This window comes from Vombatus ursinus, unplaced genomic scaffold, assembly GCF_900497805.2.
Source record: "Vombatus ursinus unplaced genomic scaffold, bare-nosed wombat genome assembly UNPS02014810.1, whole genome shotgun sequence".
In the NCBI taxonomy this organism is placed as follows: Eukaryota; Metazoa; Chordata; class Mammalia; order Diprotodontia; family Vombatidae; genus Vombatus; species Vombatus ursinus.
In genome coordinates, this window is record NW_020954588.1 from 11,327,044 (window position 1) to 11,346,114 (window position 19,071).

The 19,071-nt window shown below is 35.5% G+C and overlaps 1 protein-coding gene across 2 annotated transcripts in view; it reads right to left on the minus strand.

Moving 5' to 3' along the window:
- Nucleotides 1-19,071, minus strand: part of PLOD2 (procollagen-lysine,2-oxoglutarate 5-dioxygenase 2) — a 101,017-nt gene that overhangs the window by 14,362 nt on the left and 67,584 nt on the right. For both annotated transcript variants that reach the window (XM_027876108.1, XM_027876107.1), the window contains exons 8-12: nt 17,240-17,341; nt 13,845-13,970; nt 12,120-12,241; nt 9,839-9,943; nt 3,103-3,228 (exon numbers count right to left, since the gene is read on the minus strand). In XM_027876108.1, coding sequence (XP_027731909.1) covers nt 3,103-3,228; nt 9,839-9,943; nt 12,120-12,241; nt 13,845-13,970; nt 17,240-17,341 — 581 coding nt within the window. The remainder of the gene's footprint in view (nt 1-3,102; nt 3,229-9,838; nt 9,944-12,119; nt 12,242-13,844; nt 13,971-17,239; nt 17,342-19,071) is intronic.

Sequence of the window (19,071 nt, forward strand, 5' to 3'; positions counted from 1 at the left end):
TCATTATGGTTATTTGTGCGTATTTGTATATATGGAAAAGCAGTTCAGCACAGCAAAGTGGATAAAAGGCAGGCCTCCAAGCCAGGACAACCTGGGTTAGAGTCTCACCTTCAGCACAATCACACTAGCTGTGTGACTGGGCAAACTGCAGCTTTCTAAGAATATAAGTTACAGGGTAAGTTCATTCTCTGTAAAGAGCACATTCAACATTTTATAATCCAAATATAGGCTGCTGAATAATGTATCTTCTAATGACAATATTGTTGTTGCATTGGACTGCATTTCTACTCAATAATATTTTTAAACTCTATTACTGAATCTATCAACTGGCATAATCTACATTAAATGCTCTGACTGAATAAAGGGACCAGATGCCTTGATACTTCAAGGGACCTTTGATATCAATCACAATGACATGGATACTCTCTCCAACTGTGTTGATCCTAACCCATTGAGGCTTTCTTGTTCTTTACAGCTGTCCCTCCTTACTCTATCACTATCTATGTAAACCAGAAATGGGCCATACAGAGTAGAGAGTCAATGGAAATGAACCCCATAGAAGGAAAGGTCAACGAAAAAGAGCCACATGGGGTAGAGGGCCGATGGAAACAGGTCATATATGCCTGAGAACCATTTTGGTTTTTATCTTTATCTTAGAGGTTGCCATGTTCAGTAATAATCCTTAGAGACCAGCCTACTGATGTAAGACTTTCCATACTTATCTAGAAAGTAGAAATAATTTATTGCCTAGATTGTGGTCATAATATTTCCAACATGGCTGAAGCAAGCTTCTTGAGAGTGAAGTCAGTGAATTTCATGACAGGAAAAATCAGCAGATTAAGGCTTTCTGGTGGTAAAGAATTGTACATTAAAAAAAAATCTCACAATGTATATTTTAAAATCTTACAACTGGATTGAAAAAAAGTAATCATTGTAAGAATATGTAATAATTCAACTTAAATAAAATTGATGACTTGACAGCACAATATCTTTGTTGTGCTAATACTATTCTCCAATGTGGATTTTGGATATGAAATATTATTTTTATTAATTATATCAAGGTCATTAATCAAAAAAATTTTCTGTCCCTGCATCAAGGAGCAAAGACAAAATAAAACAAACAGAGTTGGGGCCTAAAACAATTTAAATGCAAATTTGACCTCTCTGCTCTAGGTTCCTATAGCTATGAACTTCTAGTCCTGCTACTACGCACTGCTCACATCAGGCTGCAGCTTATAAAAGCAATACCAGGGTCAACAAAAAATTACTTAATATTACAATGAAGTGGAATCTTCATGTTAGACTGCTGGCACCAGCCAGTTTTCCAAGGATGGCTTTCAAAAGGACTTTTTATAACACTCATATTTATTTCAGTGCAAACCTTTAATACTAAGTTATACTTTTCTACACTGAGAGAAGGCAAAACACATAAAAAGGGAGGTAACATGACACAACAGAAAGAACTCTGGATTCAAAGTCAAAAGACCTGGGTTTGAATCCTGGTATTGCCACTTATTACCAGGGTGACCTTGGGCAAGTCCTTTAACCTCCCGAAATTTTTACAGTTACTTCCTCAGTTTGTTCATCTGTAAAATGAGGGCAGTGAACAAGATGACCTCTCTCTTTAAACCTTTTGTTGTTCACTCATTTTCAGTTGTGTCAACTCTTTGTGACTGCATTCAAGATTTTCTTGGGAAAGACACTGGAGTGATTTACCATTTCCTTCTTCAGCTCATTTTACAGATGAGGAAATTGAGGCAATCAGGGTTAAGTGACTTACCCAAGGTCACACAGCTAGTAAAGTGTCTGAGCCCAGAGTTTAACTCAGAAAAATGGGTTTTCCTGACTCCAGGCCAGGCACTGTACCCATTGTACCACCTAGTTGTCCACCTTTAAACCTAGGATCCTATAATTTTAACTGTTCCATTGTATAGGGAAAAAAACCAATATGAATTTCTTTATAATTGTGGAATTTTGTGCTTTTCTTTCTAAGCAGGGCTGAAATGATTGTGAGAATTCAGGTAGCTAATTTAATTTTATTCATTTATTTCCTTAACTTATGTTCACACTAAATAAAAGTTTAAAAAGCAAAATAAAAAATAGAATTTAATGTGTAAATGCTTCTGAGAAGAAAAACACATGGGAAACGAATTTTCTAAACTCTTTAAATGCAGTCACTCATATTTACATAGTAAGGATCTAATTTCTTATACCTATAAATTCAGATACTAAAGCACTCACCACACAAACATGAGTTGTTATCATCATCATCATTCATTAAAAATATAATGGGCAGCCTGGCATACCAATGAAATCACAGCTTGCATCTCTATCCCTATCAAACTTTGAGGAATTTAGCTTTTTAAGGAAAGCATTTTACAGATTTCCAATAACACACTACATATATATAGGATATTTTTTGAATGAGTTGGCATAGTGGATAGTGTACTGGCCTTGTAGTTAGGAAAGAGTTGAGTTCAAATTCTGTCTTAGCCACTTAGCAGTTGTATGACCCTGAGCAAATCACCTAACTTTTCTGAGCCTCTATTTCCTCAAATGTAAAAGAGAAATAATAACAGACCCTACTCTACAGAACTTTTGTGAGAATCAAGAGTGAGTATATGTAAAGTGCTTTGCAAAACTTAAAGCAATATATGCATTTTGGCTACGACTATCACCATCTCCCGTAAGATATTCTAATCAACCTTAGATCCCTTGTCTAAATCTGAGAAAATAATCTGAGCAAATACTAATTATGGAGCACTTTATAATTGTTTAGCGCTTTTCATGCACTGCCTGAAACACCAGTCAATAGAGTCTGAAAGTTTTACAATATCTATTCTAAGGAATAATATTCTATTCATTATTATTTTTTTCTAAACAAAATTCTGAGCATCAATACTTTAGAAAAGCAACAGTAAGAAGATCAATGATAAGGTCATATTCAGCAATGGGATATAGGAGCTTCCAGAAGGTCAGAAGCTGTCCATTTATCCATAAAGCATGAAAACTTTTTGAAACATTTTCTAATTAAAAACCATTCTTATATGCAGATCCTTTGATATTGGTATTTAATGTTAATAATTAAATGATTCAACTTACACTCTGCTGCCTTGGACAATGTCTACATAATCTTCAGATCGAGCATAATACCCGTCAGGACTTAGCGCTCCCCAAAAGTTGGACCATAGCTTTCCATGCCGAGTTACAAGAGGGGCAATGATTTTTCTGGAGAGAGGGGGAAAAAAAGTTAATATAACATTTAATTCTTTTAAAACTACAATATTTAAAATCTATCTTGTATATATCCGTGAGCACGTAATTCTGTACAGGCTGCATTTCTTGAAGTAGAAAGGTATGTCCCTGGAGGACTTGGCAATCACCATTGATTGAAAATGGAAGGAATCTTCCAGGTCATCCAGTTTAACGTTTCCATTTTGCAAAAGCGGAAACTGAGGACCAGAGACGTTAAGAGACTTACCTAAGGTTAAACTGTAGTGGTTAATAACAGAGTGAACCCAGGATCTTTTGTTCTATATCCAGGACTATTTCCATTACCTCACGATTCATGTACATTAGTGTACATTATCTGATGTGCTTTTATTTCAGTATATCAAAAGTTCAATTATTTCATGAGCATAAACTCCTTTTATCAGTACAATTACAAATCATCTCTGCCTTCATGAATTTTCTTCATAAGCTGCTGCATCCAAGAAAATTCATTGCCTGATGGCCAACTTCTATTGGCAAATCTCTAAAATTAGTCATAGAGCAGCAGGCCATACTTGAAATTTTTCCATCTATATATGAGCTTAGCAGAATGCCTGGCACATAGTAGGTGCCTAATAAACACTTGTTTATTTGACTTAACTAGTGTTCCACAGGCATATCCTTGGGGAACTCAGCATCCTTGCCACACTATGATGAGGGAGACTCTCAGAGAGTCTAATCTGAGCCCAATTCCAATCCCTTAGAAGCAGGGTCTCTGTGCACACATATATGGCATTTCTTTATGATCTCAAAATGTAAGTCACTTGATAAAGAAATACAATAAGTCCTAATTATGTGCCAGGTCCTATGCAAAGTCCTGAGCATACAGAGAAAGGCACAAACAGCCCCTAGCCTCAAAGAGCTTACATTCTGATGAAGGAGAAAATGTGTAAATAAGTAGGTACAGATGAGACATATTTGTAATAGATGGGAGGAAACCTCAGCGGGGTAGGCACCAGCATCTGGGTGAAGGAGGATGAGAAAGGTCTCCCTTGAGATGGGGTTTGAAGCTAAGGGAACAAAGAGGCAGAAACGAGGACAGGAAGCACTCCAGAAACTAATGTGAAGATCTAGGTGATTAAAACCAAGCTTAAATTAAGCAATCTCTCTCTCTTTTTTTTCACAAGGATAATATTTATTCTGGACTTTGTATAAACTGCGCCCCCCCTACCCCCACCATGCCCTGCCCACACATCCAAATGGCAATCAGCCCCTCCCCACCCCATATCTCTCCCAAACCACCTCCCCCTTCCCTATTTAGATTCCAAGATGGTGGTGGTAGTGGTGGTGGTTATGGTGGTGATCAGGGTGAGTGGGAATGAGCCTCATTTCCTACAGATTCAGACATGGTAAATAATCTCTTGCATCTCTTAAATGCAAGAGAAGTTCTTTAGCCCTTCCATGAATCAGATAAGAAGGCGCAAGAAGTGACCACAAGTTTGATTTGGGTCCTCGTACTACAGCCCTAACTTTGCCCAATTCAAACCACGTCTAGGGAAAACAACAGCAAGGAAATAATAGTTCTATATCATCCCCACACAAATATCTGGTATGTGAAAAGAAAAAAAAAGCTCTTCCCATCAATATGAAGGCCAGAAACCTGCCATAGAAAGGAGGACAAATGGGGCAGCTAGGTGGTGCATTGGATGGGTCCTAGAGTTAGGAAGACCCAAGTTCAAATCTGGTCTCAGATACTTACTAGCTGTATGACCCTAGGCAAGTCATTTAACCCCAGCGAATGAAGGAAGAAAGTGGGAGAAGAAACCCCAACTTGCTTTAGAAAGCTGTTTATAGTGCAAGTGAGGAAATCCCCCATCTTGGAAATCCAGTTTCTGAACAAGGGCTCCATTGTGTGGGTGTGGGATTAGTATTTTTCCAAACTGATTAGGACCTCCCCCTCAACCTGAGCTTAGTGTATTCTTCACCTCAGTTGAGCAGAGAATAACTCCTTTATGGAAGTTCATTTGAAACACAACTCCATTTCCAGGGTTTCTCAGTCACACATGTAAGTGACTAAGGCCAGGGGTACAAGGATCCTTTGTTAAGAAAGTAATATAAATATTTGTTTTCCAAGTAGCAGAATTTGCAAGAAATAACAATTGATGACAGAAACCTACACTATTTCTTTAGTTATTGCAGATAAATGAAAGGGGAATAATCACAAATGAGTCAAATCTTTGCTTAGGGAACAGAGACTAAATTGCAAATTCTGCCCAGCTTTCAAAAATCATACCTGACTCTCAAGCAAATTTAAAAAGCATTAACCATTTTAGGAAATGTCTTTGAAAGATTCCCAATGTGAGAAAAAAAAAAGTCGTTAGCTGAAGAGCAGAATAAAACTCCTTGTAATTCAAAACTCATTCTTGTAAAGAAGCATTCAACTTCCCAATTCTTAAACAAACCAGCTATTCATCAAATAAAAAGACTACACAAACTGTAAAAATAAATATCTGGAGGCATTTCAATAAGATTTTTCTGTTGGCAGGCAACCTGTTTTTTCTTCCCCAAAAGAAGTGGTTAAGACAATAAACATCAGAACAATTAGGTTGGGCAGGAGGGGAGAAATCTTCACATTCCAATTTATTTTATTTAACAATAAAGACCAATTAAAATAATGGGGTTCTCTAGATCAAAAACTATAGATGCAAACATAATCACATTAATTTAAAACAATAACACCAACAAATTAAAGAATAACTTTTAAAATAGGATTAAAAATAAAGCTGTACTCAGGTTTTCTAAGTTAATAACAGTGTGCTTTTACCAATGGCCATTATTAAATAAAATCAGAAATAAACTCTGCATGTAACTTTGGGCATGGCTGATGTATTGCTTAGTTTTGAATGTTGGATTGATGAAGTCAAATATCTATTGAAGTATTTCATAATTATTTATTTTACTCTCTCTTCCTCCTTCAACCAGCTGCTGTCAAATCCTATCAATCCATCCTCTGTAATCTTTCACATAGACTCCTCCTTTTCTCTGCTGACATCACTATAGCTTAAATTCTCATTTTATTGAGTCTATTATTTTGATTTTATTTGGGGGGTGGGGCTGGATTATTGCAATGGTATCTTAACTGATCTCTACCTAGAATCATTTCTTTACCCAATAAAGATCCTAAATGCACAATACCAGATTTGCCAACCTCATGCTCCAACACCATATGTGGTTACCATGCTGCCTCATTATATTAGGGTCATGTTCCTTAGCCTATCAGCGAAGGCTTTCCACAATCTCCTTTTTCTTCTTTGCCTCACAGTCCCTAACTTTCTCTATCTCATGCTTTAGCCCAACTGGTCTACACTTTTTTGTTGAACAAATCCTGTACCATGACTTTGTTCAGGTATTTCCTTTACCTAGACTGTAATTCTCACCCCCATATCAACAGACTCTATTTTCTGCTATTAAAATCCTATCCATACTTCAAGACCCATTCAAATACCACTTACCCCATAAATTCCATGAAGCCTCCTCTGATGATTTTAGCCAGAAGTTATTTGATCCCTCACTAAACTCTCATAGTATTCTGTTCATACCTCTCAGGCAGTTATCAAGCTGTAATTTGCATTATATTTATTGCTATAAATACCTCATATCTCCTATTTGGAAGATTCTTCGTCTTTGTAGCCCCTCTACCACCATCTCTTCCTGCTCCCCATTGCAACCGTGAAGCTCCATCCCTGTGTCCCCTGGCTCTGACAGGTTAGTTTTGCACTTATTTAGCTGGGGTCAAGGCCACAACAATACTCCATAGAGACCTCCATGCCACTGAGAGGATACCCTCCCATTTCCAACTGCCTTTCATGTGTTGTCTTCCATTCCTCCCATTCATGAGAACACTAGCTCCTTAAGGGCAAAAATTTACTTGCCTGCTTCCTGGACAGTGCCTGGTACACTGTGTTTAATAAATTATCCATCCATCCATCCATCTATCTATCTATCTATCTATCTACCTATCTATCTATCTATCTTTGGCGCATAACACAATATTTTATAAATAATAGGTACTAACTAAATGTTTATTGAATGAAGGATACAAGATAGAGAAGGAATGACTAGATAAGTTTTGATCTGAAAAAGGATCTGGGCTCATTGAGGATAGGGGCCATGTTGTATTCATCTCTGCATCTCCTTCAGGGCTTAGCACAATGCCTTCTACATACTAAGTACTAAATATATTTTTTGAATGAATAATTAATTAGTAGTGACAACTGGCTTTCTAAAGATGCATTCACCCAAAAACTTTGGTCGCAAATTACAGAATTTCAGATTTGGAACAAATCACAGGAAAAAAAAAATGTATACCCAATCATTCCCTTGAATACTTATTATAAAAAGAAAATGACTACCTCCTGAGGCAGCACATTCCTTCTGGAGATCTCTAATTACAGATACTGTGAGAAGTACTCTTGACATCAAACCTCAAACTGTCTCTCTCTAGTTTCCATCTAATGGCCCTCTGAGTCCAAGCAAACAAATTTAATTTGTCTTCCACATCACAGCCTTCAAATAATTAAAGATAACTGTCATGTCCCACACAATTATGTTTCCTCCAGACTATAAATTCTGTGTGCTCCAATGGTCCTCATGACCCTAAGCCATTGCAACATCCTGCTTGCCCTCCTGTGGATGTTGTTTATATTATCAATGTCCTGCATAAAACTAAATTAAATACAATACTACCAAGGCTGTCTAACCATGGTATCCTACTTCTCTCAATCTGGACATTGTATTTCTCTTAATGTAGTTGAATATGCCAGCTTTTTTCTGGCTGCTATATCAATCCTTATTCATGAAGCTTGCAGTCCACTAAATATCCCAGATTTCTTCATATGAATGGCAGTCTAGCCATTCTTCCTACACCTGGTGTTTGTGAAGTTGATTTTTTGAACCTTGTTGTAAGACTTTACATCCAAATTTCAAATTCCATTTTATTTCAGTTACCTACATATTTGAAATTATAAAGATCTTTTGGTATCCAGAATAATCACCTAATATGTTAGCTATTCTTTTCACCTTTATGACCCGGCATATTTGATAAGCATGCTATCTATGCCTTTATGTAAGACATGAATATAAATGTAAATAGCAACTAGACAACAACTGATCTCTGTGATTCATTGGGCTCCACTTATTAAAATTATCTTCAGCAATGGTCCACCACTTAACGAGATAAAATGGAGACTATTTTCCCTTTACAAAAATAGTCATGTTTAGTTATTTTATACAGAACAGAATAGAATGGAAGGGAACAATCATTTATTAAGCATTTACTATATGCCAGACACTGAGCAAAGTGCTTTACAAATATTGTCAAACAGCTGTGTGAGACAGGTGATCTATTATCATCTCCCTTTTATAAACTGAGGCAAACAATGGTTAAATGACTTGCCCAGGGTCACACAGCTAGGATTCCTGACTCCAGGCCCAGCTCTATATCCACTATTGCATCATCCAGATGCCTAGATAAACAAACATATAATCAATCAATATAAACATACCTAAACAATCAAACAAATAATAACAATGATCTAAAAGCCAGTATGTTTCTAGTGTTTTAAGGTTTACAAAGTGCTTTACATGCATAAAACTGCTAATCTCATAAGAAGTGCTCAATAAATATTTATCATTACTCTGACTGATCAAGTATTTACCACGGTAACCATAAAGTAAATTGTCTAAATGTCTTTAAAGTAATAAAAACAAAAAGGCATACTATGGAAAATATGAACCTTGGTTAATATCTACATGAGATTAATTGTGCAAAAGTAGATAAAATACTCTACATATATAGTCAAATTCCTCAAAGCATCTCAATAACATAGCTCATTTGTTACCTTTAGGTTGTGAGACTATACATAATAATCAAAGCTTTATTTTTTAGTTGACTTTCTTTGTATCCTCAAGGCTTATCACGTGCCTGGCACATAGTAGGCAACTGTTTGTTGATTTATTCCCTCTATAGTCAAACATGGCTTTAGACATGGCTTAGACCCAATAACTGCATCAGATGGATGTGTACCCTCAAAATATCAGCCATAAGCTCTCAACCTGTCAAATTTAAATAAATTCCTTCCTGGAAATACCAAGGACTCAACTAACCAAGCTCACACGTTCCCAGATCCCATTTTGTAGTCTTTAGACTAAATGCAGAGACCATTCCCCACAACTGGAATCCACTCTCTCTCTCTCTATCACTTTGCCTGTTGAAATCCCTGCCTTACTTTAAGTTTCAATTTGAATGGCACTTCCTTCATGAAGTTTCCCTTTCATAACCCTTTCCACAAGCTGATAGGTTCACGCTTCCTTCAAATTTCTTATACTTATATCTTAATTATTTGTATGCATTTCCCCCATTAGACTGCAAGTGCTCTGTGAAGAGTGTCAATACCATATGTAACTCTGCAAAACCTGGCATAGTGCCTTGCAAATATTAATCATTTGATAAATATCTGTTGAACTAAATATACTGATTAAGCACATGATATATGGTTTTACATCTCAAAGAGAATTGTACATGAGGATGATCTTTGGAATAAGGGTCCTAAGGAATCTTACTGAGTACCTGTTTTGTTCTATCAATATCTTCAAAGTCTTTGGATTTGTCAGAACAACGTCTGCATCAAGACTAAAGTAATAATCACACTTGTCATCTTGACGACAGAGATCCCTGAAACAAACAAAAATATTGCAGTCAGTTAGAATTGCTATAGGACAGTTGAATCATTTCTAAATAAAAAAGCTTTAGTATTATACTAATATACTATATATAATATACTAATACCATAAATATAATTAGCTTTCTATAAAGTGCTCTTCATTTTTTAAGCTAATCTAAGATAGCCCATCAAAACTTCGAAAGAAACACCAACTCTTAGAATGTTTGTTATTGATTTTATATGCTGTATACTTGGTCCTTGCAGTTAGTTTAATGATAGCTAGCATTTATATAGTGCTTAGAGAATAAGAAGGTGCTTTCTGTGTTACCTCGCAACAATTCTGGGAGTTAAGTGCTATTATTATCTCCATGTTACAGATGAGGAAACTCTGGCACACCAAAATTAAGTTACTTGCCCAGGGTCACACAGTTAGTAAATGTCCAAAGTAGGACTGGAGCTCATGTCTTCCTGGCTCTAATTCCCACGCTCTAACCACTGCAGATACAAACAACCACTTTTGGACAAAGAGTATATTCACAATACCTCTCTCTCTCTCTCTCTCTCTCTCTCTCTCTCTCTCTATCTCTCTCTCTATCTCTCTGAAACATTGTGTTATATAAATGCTAGATATTATTGTTCTTGGGGCCATAGTGGCACATAGAGCTCTGGGCCTAGAGACTGGAACACTTTTCTCGAGTTCAAATCTGGCCTCCTATACTTACTAGCCCCATGACTCTGGGCAAGTCACTCAACCCTGCTTGCCTCAGTTTCCTGATCTATAAAATAAACTGGAGAAGGGAGTAGTGAACCACTCCAGTATCTTTGCCAAGAAAATCTCAAATGGGAATCACAAAGAGATGGACATGTCTGAACAACATTACTGTTGTTATTATGTCATACATATCCAGTTAGAATGTCACCTTAGTTCTGTCCTAAACTCCAACCATAATTAAAATACAACATCATATAACTCGCTAATAGATGAAAATTTGCTCTACCACTTTTTGAATAATTTGTTTTATGAACAAAAACGCTTTTTGGAGTTTGTTGGGGATTTTTTGTTTGTTTTTTAAAACTGTAAAACTATTCCCTTACAAAAATTATGTATGTATACGTTATATATGCGCATAGTGTGTGTGTGTGTGTGTATGCACACACACCCATATATGCACACACACACAGTACCAGCTAAATAGAGATGAAGGTGTTTCTTTTTTTTCTCCCCCTGTAATTATAATTAATTCCTTTAAATGTCCAAATCTTGTTTTTTTAATTTAAACAATTTCCTACGTAAAGATCATCCTAAGACACTTCACAGAATATACTGAATATAACAATTCAGGATCATCATTAGGAAAATAAATTCTTGTACTTTACAAATGATGCTTTCAGAACCTTATTGAAATGGAGAGGGTCATTTGTTACTAGACTCACTGGCCCCATCCTCCAGTGCTCTGTGTTCTTATACAGGCTTTATTAAGCTTTTCAGTCTCCTTCCTCACTGTCAGACTGCCAGGTGTTCCTTCTAGAGGCTATAGGTAAGTCTACCTCTATAATACCTCCTGCTTCTGTCCTCCTCTCTACAGTAATTTGCTATTGAGCATCTGCTAAGGCCACAAAGCCAGGCAACAAAGGATGTAACAAATGTATGTAAAATGTAAAATAAAGGTTATCAGATAGGAAGTGGATTTCCTTTGAATTATATGTGCATTAACTTTGGGACACCTTGAGCCCTTGCAGCTGCTCAAAAAATATGTGCTTTTTATTAGTTGCTGGTTTTAGTCTAGAGAGCTGAAGTTGTGGAATAAGTGAAATCCAGGTAAGGAAGGAATTACTACTACATGTTTGCATTTGTCTAGTTATTTCTATTTTTACTATTAGCAAATACGTAATTTTTTGACTAGTATACTCTGCAATTAAACCACTTTTCTATTCCTCATTCAAATCTGCACATTTATTTTTAGGGTCTTCAAAGAAATAACAAATGATCTCACGTTTAAACAGGTTAAATCTAAACTAGCCAAAAAAAAAAAATCACAAATTAGCATCATTCATAGCCTTCTGAAATATTACCATATCAGAGCTGAATAGAACTGTAATATTTATTTCTGTAAAAAGATCATTATTTTCTCTAAGTTCTTTGGTTATTCTTTTGTACAAATAAATTGTAAAATTTGTAAAACATACATCCCCATATTTCTGGCTTCTGCTTGACTTAGGTTTTCCTCTGGACCAACAATTTTTATATTCTTGATCACATCTTTAGCTTTTTCCCAAAATTCCTTGATGTGCTTTTCATGATAAACCTCCTGTAACATATTAATAAAACTTAGAATTTGGATGTTTTTTATGACAGACCTCCTGTAAAATATTAATAAAATTTAGAATTAGAGAAAATGACACCAAAGAAGGGAGGTGAGGGGACATTAATGGGTTTTGAAATGCTATTTATGCAACACGCCTTGCTTTGCCAAGGATTCTTATAGCAAAATAATATTCATTTAGTAAATGTTGCATTTTACTATTGTTCAAATATAACAGGTGTTCACTGAGAAATATGCATTTGAGCATTATTTGAAAAAGAGACCATTTTAAAACTTTCAATTACAAACTTCCCCCAGGTATAAAGATTTGGATTATAAGCTTAATAAATCAAAAGAAAGGAAAAATGCCTTCAAAGTATGTTCTAGAACACATTCTGGAATACTAGAAACATACTACAAAATATCTAAAAAGCTGAAAATATAAAACACACATAATATCATTATCTTCATCAAATTCTGAGGCAATAATATTGGCTTTTTTCCATTTGTATCCAACATAAAAATAGACATTTTATCACTAATATTTTGATGATAAGCACAGAGATAATTTGCAACATCTGATATGTTAGCAACTGTGTTAGTGGCCAATTATTACCAGCTTCATTGCAACATGGAAGCTGTTAAGTGTGTCATAAAAAAAAAAATCTCTGAACCAACTCAGTCATGATTTGAATTAACATGTCTTTTGTAATGAAGATATCCCAGACCCTAAAAAACAAAAAACAAAAAAACAAACAAAAAAAAATACATATATATAGTGCATTTATCTTGTAATTACTGAAGAGATGGGATCATATATTTTATCTTTATCCACAGCCCACAGACAAAAGAAAATAAATTTTCACAGCATAACAAATGCCACATTGGGCCAGGCTAATGGTTCCTTCCGCCAAGTACCCTATCTCTGACTAGTGAACTGAGGAACTTCTTGGATACAGGACATTTTCCCTCAGAGATGTCAACACAAATGTTAGCCCTAGTATCCCAAGACTCTTTTAAACTCACAAGTTGTTGTATTACTTGTAAAAATGCACTAACCAATGAATCTCTTTCCAGGCTGTACCACAATCTGGATATAATGAATTTCAGAAGTTTACTAGTCCTTGCATACTGAAATTCTTTTTCAAGCTTCAGGAGTCTTCCTTAGTTCAGATTCTCCAGGATTCTATTGATTTATCCAAGTTCACCCTATCCATGATAGAGTTGCACCCATCATAGAGTTACAATTTTTTTTTAATGTTATCACTTAGTCTCTGCTTTACCAGAGTGAGAAATCTCATTTTCCCCCTGAATATCTCAGTGATTTTAAAGCATCATTTCTTGTGTTTAACCCATTACTGACTGTCTGTCCTTCTGAAGACTGCCCACCCCCTCCCCAATAGAACTCACCATCCAAATTCTTACACTGGGGGCAGTTAGGTGGCACAGGGGATAGAGCACCAGCCCTGGAGTCAGGAGGACCTAAGTTCAAATCCGGCGTCAGACACATAAAACTAATGAGCTGTGTAACTCTGGGCAAGTCACTTAACCCCAATTGCCTTGCCAAAAAAATAAATAAAAAATAAAATAAAAAATACCAAATACTTACACTATTATGAATGAAGAATTTAAGAGCTTCTTTGGGGTAATCCAGTGTCAACAACAGGTCTAGAAATCGAGGTAGGAAAGGAGTTGGCTGCTGAATGAAAACACCAACTGTTACCTTTGGATAGTCCTAGAAAAAAGCAGTAAAATGAACCTTTATTCAAGCAGGCTCCAATTTAGGCTGAATTCAAGTGTTGATTAGATAGGGAAATGCTGCTCTACAGCCTAATAGAACAAAAAGGAAAGGGAATTGACAACATGTCAAGAAACACACACACACACACTTATCTTCACTATGGCATGATTTGCAAAGTGTGCAAATCAGTATATGTTAATTCAATCTTGAATTTTATTCAGAGTGGTTTTCCACCTATTGTCACTAATTAAACCTAATGTTAAATGTAAGAATGAACCCTTGACTTTCCCCTTTATACCAATAAAAAGAGTGGGAAGGGGGAAAGGGGAAATCACATTATTTGTACAATATGAACTAATTTTTTAAAGTAAAAAAACTTCCCTTTTAACATCAGAAACTTAGATTGTAAGGTATTAAAAATTAAAGGAATCAGAGACCATTCAAATCTAGCACCTTCTTTAAAAGTGAAGAAACTGAGGCCTAAGGAAGGCAAGTGATCACACGGATATAAAGTAGGAGCACTGGCATGCTCCTTCTGCTGCTGATGGAACCACATTGGTGCAGTTACTAAGCTCCTCTCAAAGTAAATGAAGGCACTTGATTTTATGGTGTGTACCTAACATACTTCGGTAGTTAGACCAATCTTTGTAATTAAATTGGCCACATTATTTAAAGGTGACTAGAATACTCAAGTCATAATAAATATATATATGTATATGTGTGTATGTATGTATAGATATGCATGTATAAGTATAAGCACACATATACATATATACACATGTGTGTACACATAAACACGCACACACACTGAGAAAAAGAGACAGAGAAAGAAAGAGAGACAGAGAGATGGATCCCTAAGAGCTTTAAATCTTAAACAGATTACATTGATGCAAAACAGTTCCCAAGAATAATCTTAAAAGGAGACTAGAAGGCTAAACACATATGATTACTCTAAATAGTTATTTAAAATACTGAATTTAGTTGATAATGACAACAATAACAAAAATAAGATCACAATAACAACAATAATAGCCATAATAACAATTAGCTAGTCTTTATATGGCATTTAAAGATTTGCAAAGAGCTTTACAAATATTATCTTATTTTATCCTCATGATAATCCTGGGAGGTAGGTGCTATTATTATCCCCATTTTATAGGTGAGGAAAGGCATGCAGACAGAGGTTAAGTGATTTGCTCAGGGTCACACAGCTAGGAAATGTCTGAAGTGGATTAGAATTCAGGTCTTCTTGACTCCAAACCCAGGACTAGTTATATTAACTTTGAGATGATGATTTTAATGATTTAATATTGCTTATTACTTTGATTTTCCAATGTTATTTTTAAACTGCTCTGAGATTATACTTGTTTTAAGAATCAAGGGATTTTCATCTGGATAAAGTAGAAAGGAAACAATTTTATTTTTAATTCCTACCTGAGACAGTTAAAATAAATAAGAATGAAACAAGTAAGAGCAATAACTGTCTTTTATAAGGGTAGAACATTAAGTTCTGCAAAAAATATCATTTTAAAACATCTCTTCATCATATCTCTATCCAGAAATATTCTGGCATTCTTTCTGGGTAGGAAATACTCTGTTCTTTGAGAAATTGTCCAAAATGTCTTATTTTCAAATAAAACATGGCCCTGTTCAGTAGCTCTTAAATGTTCACAACTTATTTTTTTGTCTACCTTTAGACGTCAGTAAAAATATAACCATTTACTCTTGGAATCCTGACTTTATTACAGTTATTTTTTTTCCTCTTGAATAATTCCTCACTGATGAGGCCAGCAGTTTTTAGAACTGCATTCCTGTAAATTTCCATGACTTTATAACATTTCTACCATATACTCCTCATGGAAGTTGGTACTCTTCCAGGTCATCAGAGAGATTTGCTCAAGGCAAAACTTTGTTATATTATATCCTGAAAGCTCTTCACTGCCCTGGATCACAATGGTATTATATCTGAAGAAAAAAAATTGTATGAATAAACAATAACTTTCTAGAAGGTTGCCTATTCATTTGAAATATTGGCTGCCCAAAAAATAAATGTAACTAAATGTCCATAGGGAAAATCTTTCTAAAAATCTACAAAGGAATAATATTTGATTTAAAAAATGATCCTAAGTGGTTATTACACCTTTTCTTTTCTCTTAATAACTGTGATCAACATGACAGGTAACTAACACAATATTAACTTGAAGCAAACAGCCAAGCTCATGTTGGAGCTGTGGTATCTCAGCCAAACTTGTGAAATAGTTCAGATGGAAACAATAGCTAGACCTACAAGAAACTCACATCTTTAAAGTCTAGAAAACCTATATGAGAAATTAATTATTTCTCTTATATTTAATAATTAATTGTTGAATCAGTACTAAGTTTTGGGGTTTTTTTTCCCTCTTTTATACTTCCTCATCTAAAAATCAACCAGTGTAGGAAATCTCTCTTAAAGATCACCCAGGCCAAGATCTAATCAGACAGCTAAAGGAATTCTAATTTTAGGCTAATAGGTGCATTGTTGCTCCTTGTGTTTCCCCAGACAGATCTGGAAAGTGTGGATTCTCCCTTTTGTCAGACAGGTGATATGGAAATTGATAGGTCTCCTTCAGTCAAGATTGGGGAGATCCAAGACACCTAACCTAAGACTCTCATTTTAATATATAGCCCACCTCCCATTATATTATTCATTCTCTTGTTGACCAATTAGAGTTCATTTGCACCCTCAGTTGATTTTTCACCCCTTTTTGAAAAGACTTTATAAATATCAAAAGTTCAAGAGATTCAGTTTCTGGCTACCAAGGGAAAAATAAGCCTGTTTTTGTGGACTGCTTTCTAGAGGTAGTCAATGTAATTTACCCAGAAACTCAGTCTCTCACTTATCAACTCTATTTAAAAGACTACATTTGGTGTTTTGATATCCACCTTACTAGAGAGGTAGGCCAGCATAGAGGATAGAGGGGTGACATTGGAGTTAAGCTCCACATCTGACATATACTGGATCTGTGTGCAAACCATAGGACTGCAAGCCACTTTCTAAAACTAAAAGTTAAGTAATGATGGAGGGAGTGTTTCCACTTGAATTTCCCAACAGTGATGAACTCACAGGTCTGTAGGAACAACAGCAGCAACAGAAAAAAAAAAAACAACAACCACATAAACAAAAAAGAATAAAAATAATTCAACTGATTATTTTCCTCCAAATATATTAGTAAGCAACAACAATTCACAGTTTATAAGCACACTGCATGCACCATTATACTTACTTCTATAGTTGAGAGGTCAATTACATCCAAATCACAAAGAATACATCCATTTTCCTGTGTCCAAGCATTAGGGATATAATTTCCAAAATAGTTTAGTTGAATCTAGTAAAAAAAAAAAAAAAAAAGGAAAAATTCCTTTAATAACGGAAAGTCCCTCTCCATTATTTTCTCTCAACCCAACATCACTGATTTTTAAAGTCAGTTTTATACCTTTTAAGGGTTCTTTTAAAAAAAAAAGTCAACTACTATTCATGTCATCTAGAGTTCCACACTTTCACTTCAGCACAAAATAAGATAAATGTAGGTGGATGAGCCAAAAAAAAGTCATCACAAATAGGAGTATGTTCCATCTTTATTTAAGGAACAATAAAATAATTTACTGGAACATAATAGTAAGATAAAAGAGAGAAATGTAGGAGTTAGAAACAGATGACATACAATGTTCCTAATTCAGTTAATGAGTCCCCAAAGTCCAATAAATTACTACTTAGGACAGCCTGATTTTTACTATCAGGCTTAGGGGCAAATACAATCTAAAAGAATATGACTAATGTTCTTCGGCCGTGTGTTATAATAACTTTGAACGCATGTGAACATTTTTAGAGGTATGACTGATACACCAATTTCATGAGTTTCCATCTTTTACAGGGAATTGTTTTATTATTCTATTAGGGTTTTTCCAATTCATTATGTCTTTAGTGCATGCTAAACTGGCGCTACCCATCCAAGCACAACCTATTTTCACCAGGTTGTTGGGGAGCAGCTCAGCCAGAGAGCCTGGAGGACTAAAAGATGCCACTTACATTCCCTAGTTTTTCTTAGGTCTCAGTTCAAGCACCACCTAGGTGAGGAGGCCCTGCTTGATACCCCCAAGTGCTAGAACTTCCTCCCTGATATCACCTTATATTTACTTTGTACTCATTTTGGATATAAATGTAAGTGCTCGTGTTATTTCCCTAGATATAATGTAAGCTGCTAGAGGGGAGGAATCATTTCACTTTTGTCTTTAAACCTCAGTACAACATCTGGCATACTGTAGGTACTTAACACACTTTGGTTAATAGTTGGATCACTAAAAAACACAAAAAACACCCCACTCCAAAAAAAAAAAATCTCCTAAGCTTCTTAAGCATCACCAAGGGGAAATGAGATGGATTCTTTCTCTGCCTGTCTCCTGGTAACTTCTTTTCTTCCACCTAAGATTACAAGATTTAGAGACAGAAGAACCCTTAGAGTTCTGCCCCCTCATTTGACAAATGAGGAAACCAAAGGTCAGAGAAGGGAAATAAATCACCCACGGTCACTCAGATAGCAAGTAAAGAATATAAGCTCCTTATGATTGGGTACTGTTTCCTTTTTTTGTCTCTGCCTCCCTAGCATGGTACCTGGCATACAGTCAGTGCTTAATAAATGCTTGGCAATTGAAGTAAGAGTTCTGGGATTTAAACTCAGATCCTCTGACTTTAAAGCCATAACTCCTTCCACTATATAACACTGCCTCTCATGGTTTATTTTATCATAGGATCATAGATTTAGAACAGAAAAAAAAGAAAAACGCTTTGGGTAATCTAGTCCAACACCACTCTCCCATTTTACAGATGAAAAAATTGAGACCCAGACGGGCTAAATTACTTTTCCAAGGTTACACATGTAGTGTCAGAATCTAGACGTGAAAGGATCTTGACAGGCTAGGGTACTAAGCTGAATCTAAGAGGAAAAAATTTCAATGAGGAAAAATGTCAAATCTTGTACTGTGGCACCAAAAAAAAAAAAAAATCAACTTCCCAGGTATTAGAAACAGCAGTTTGTTCTGAAAAGCATTTGGAGATTTT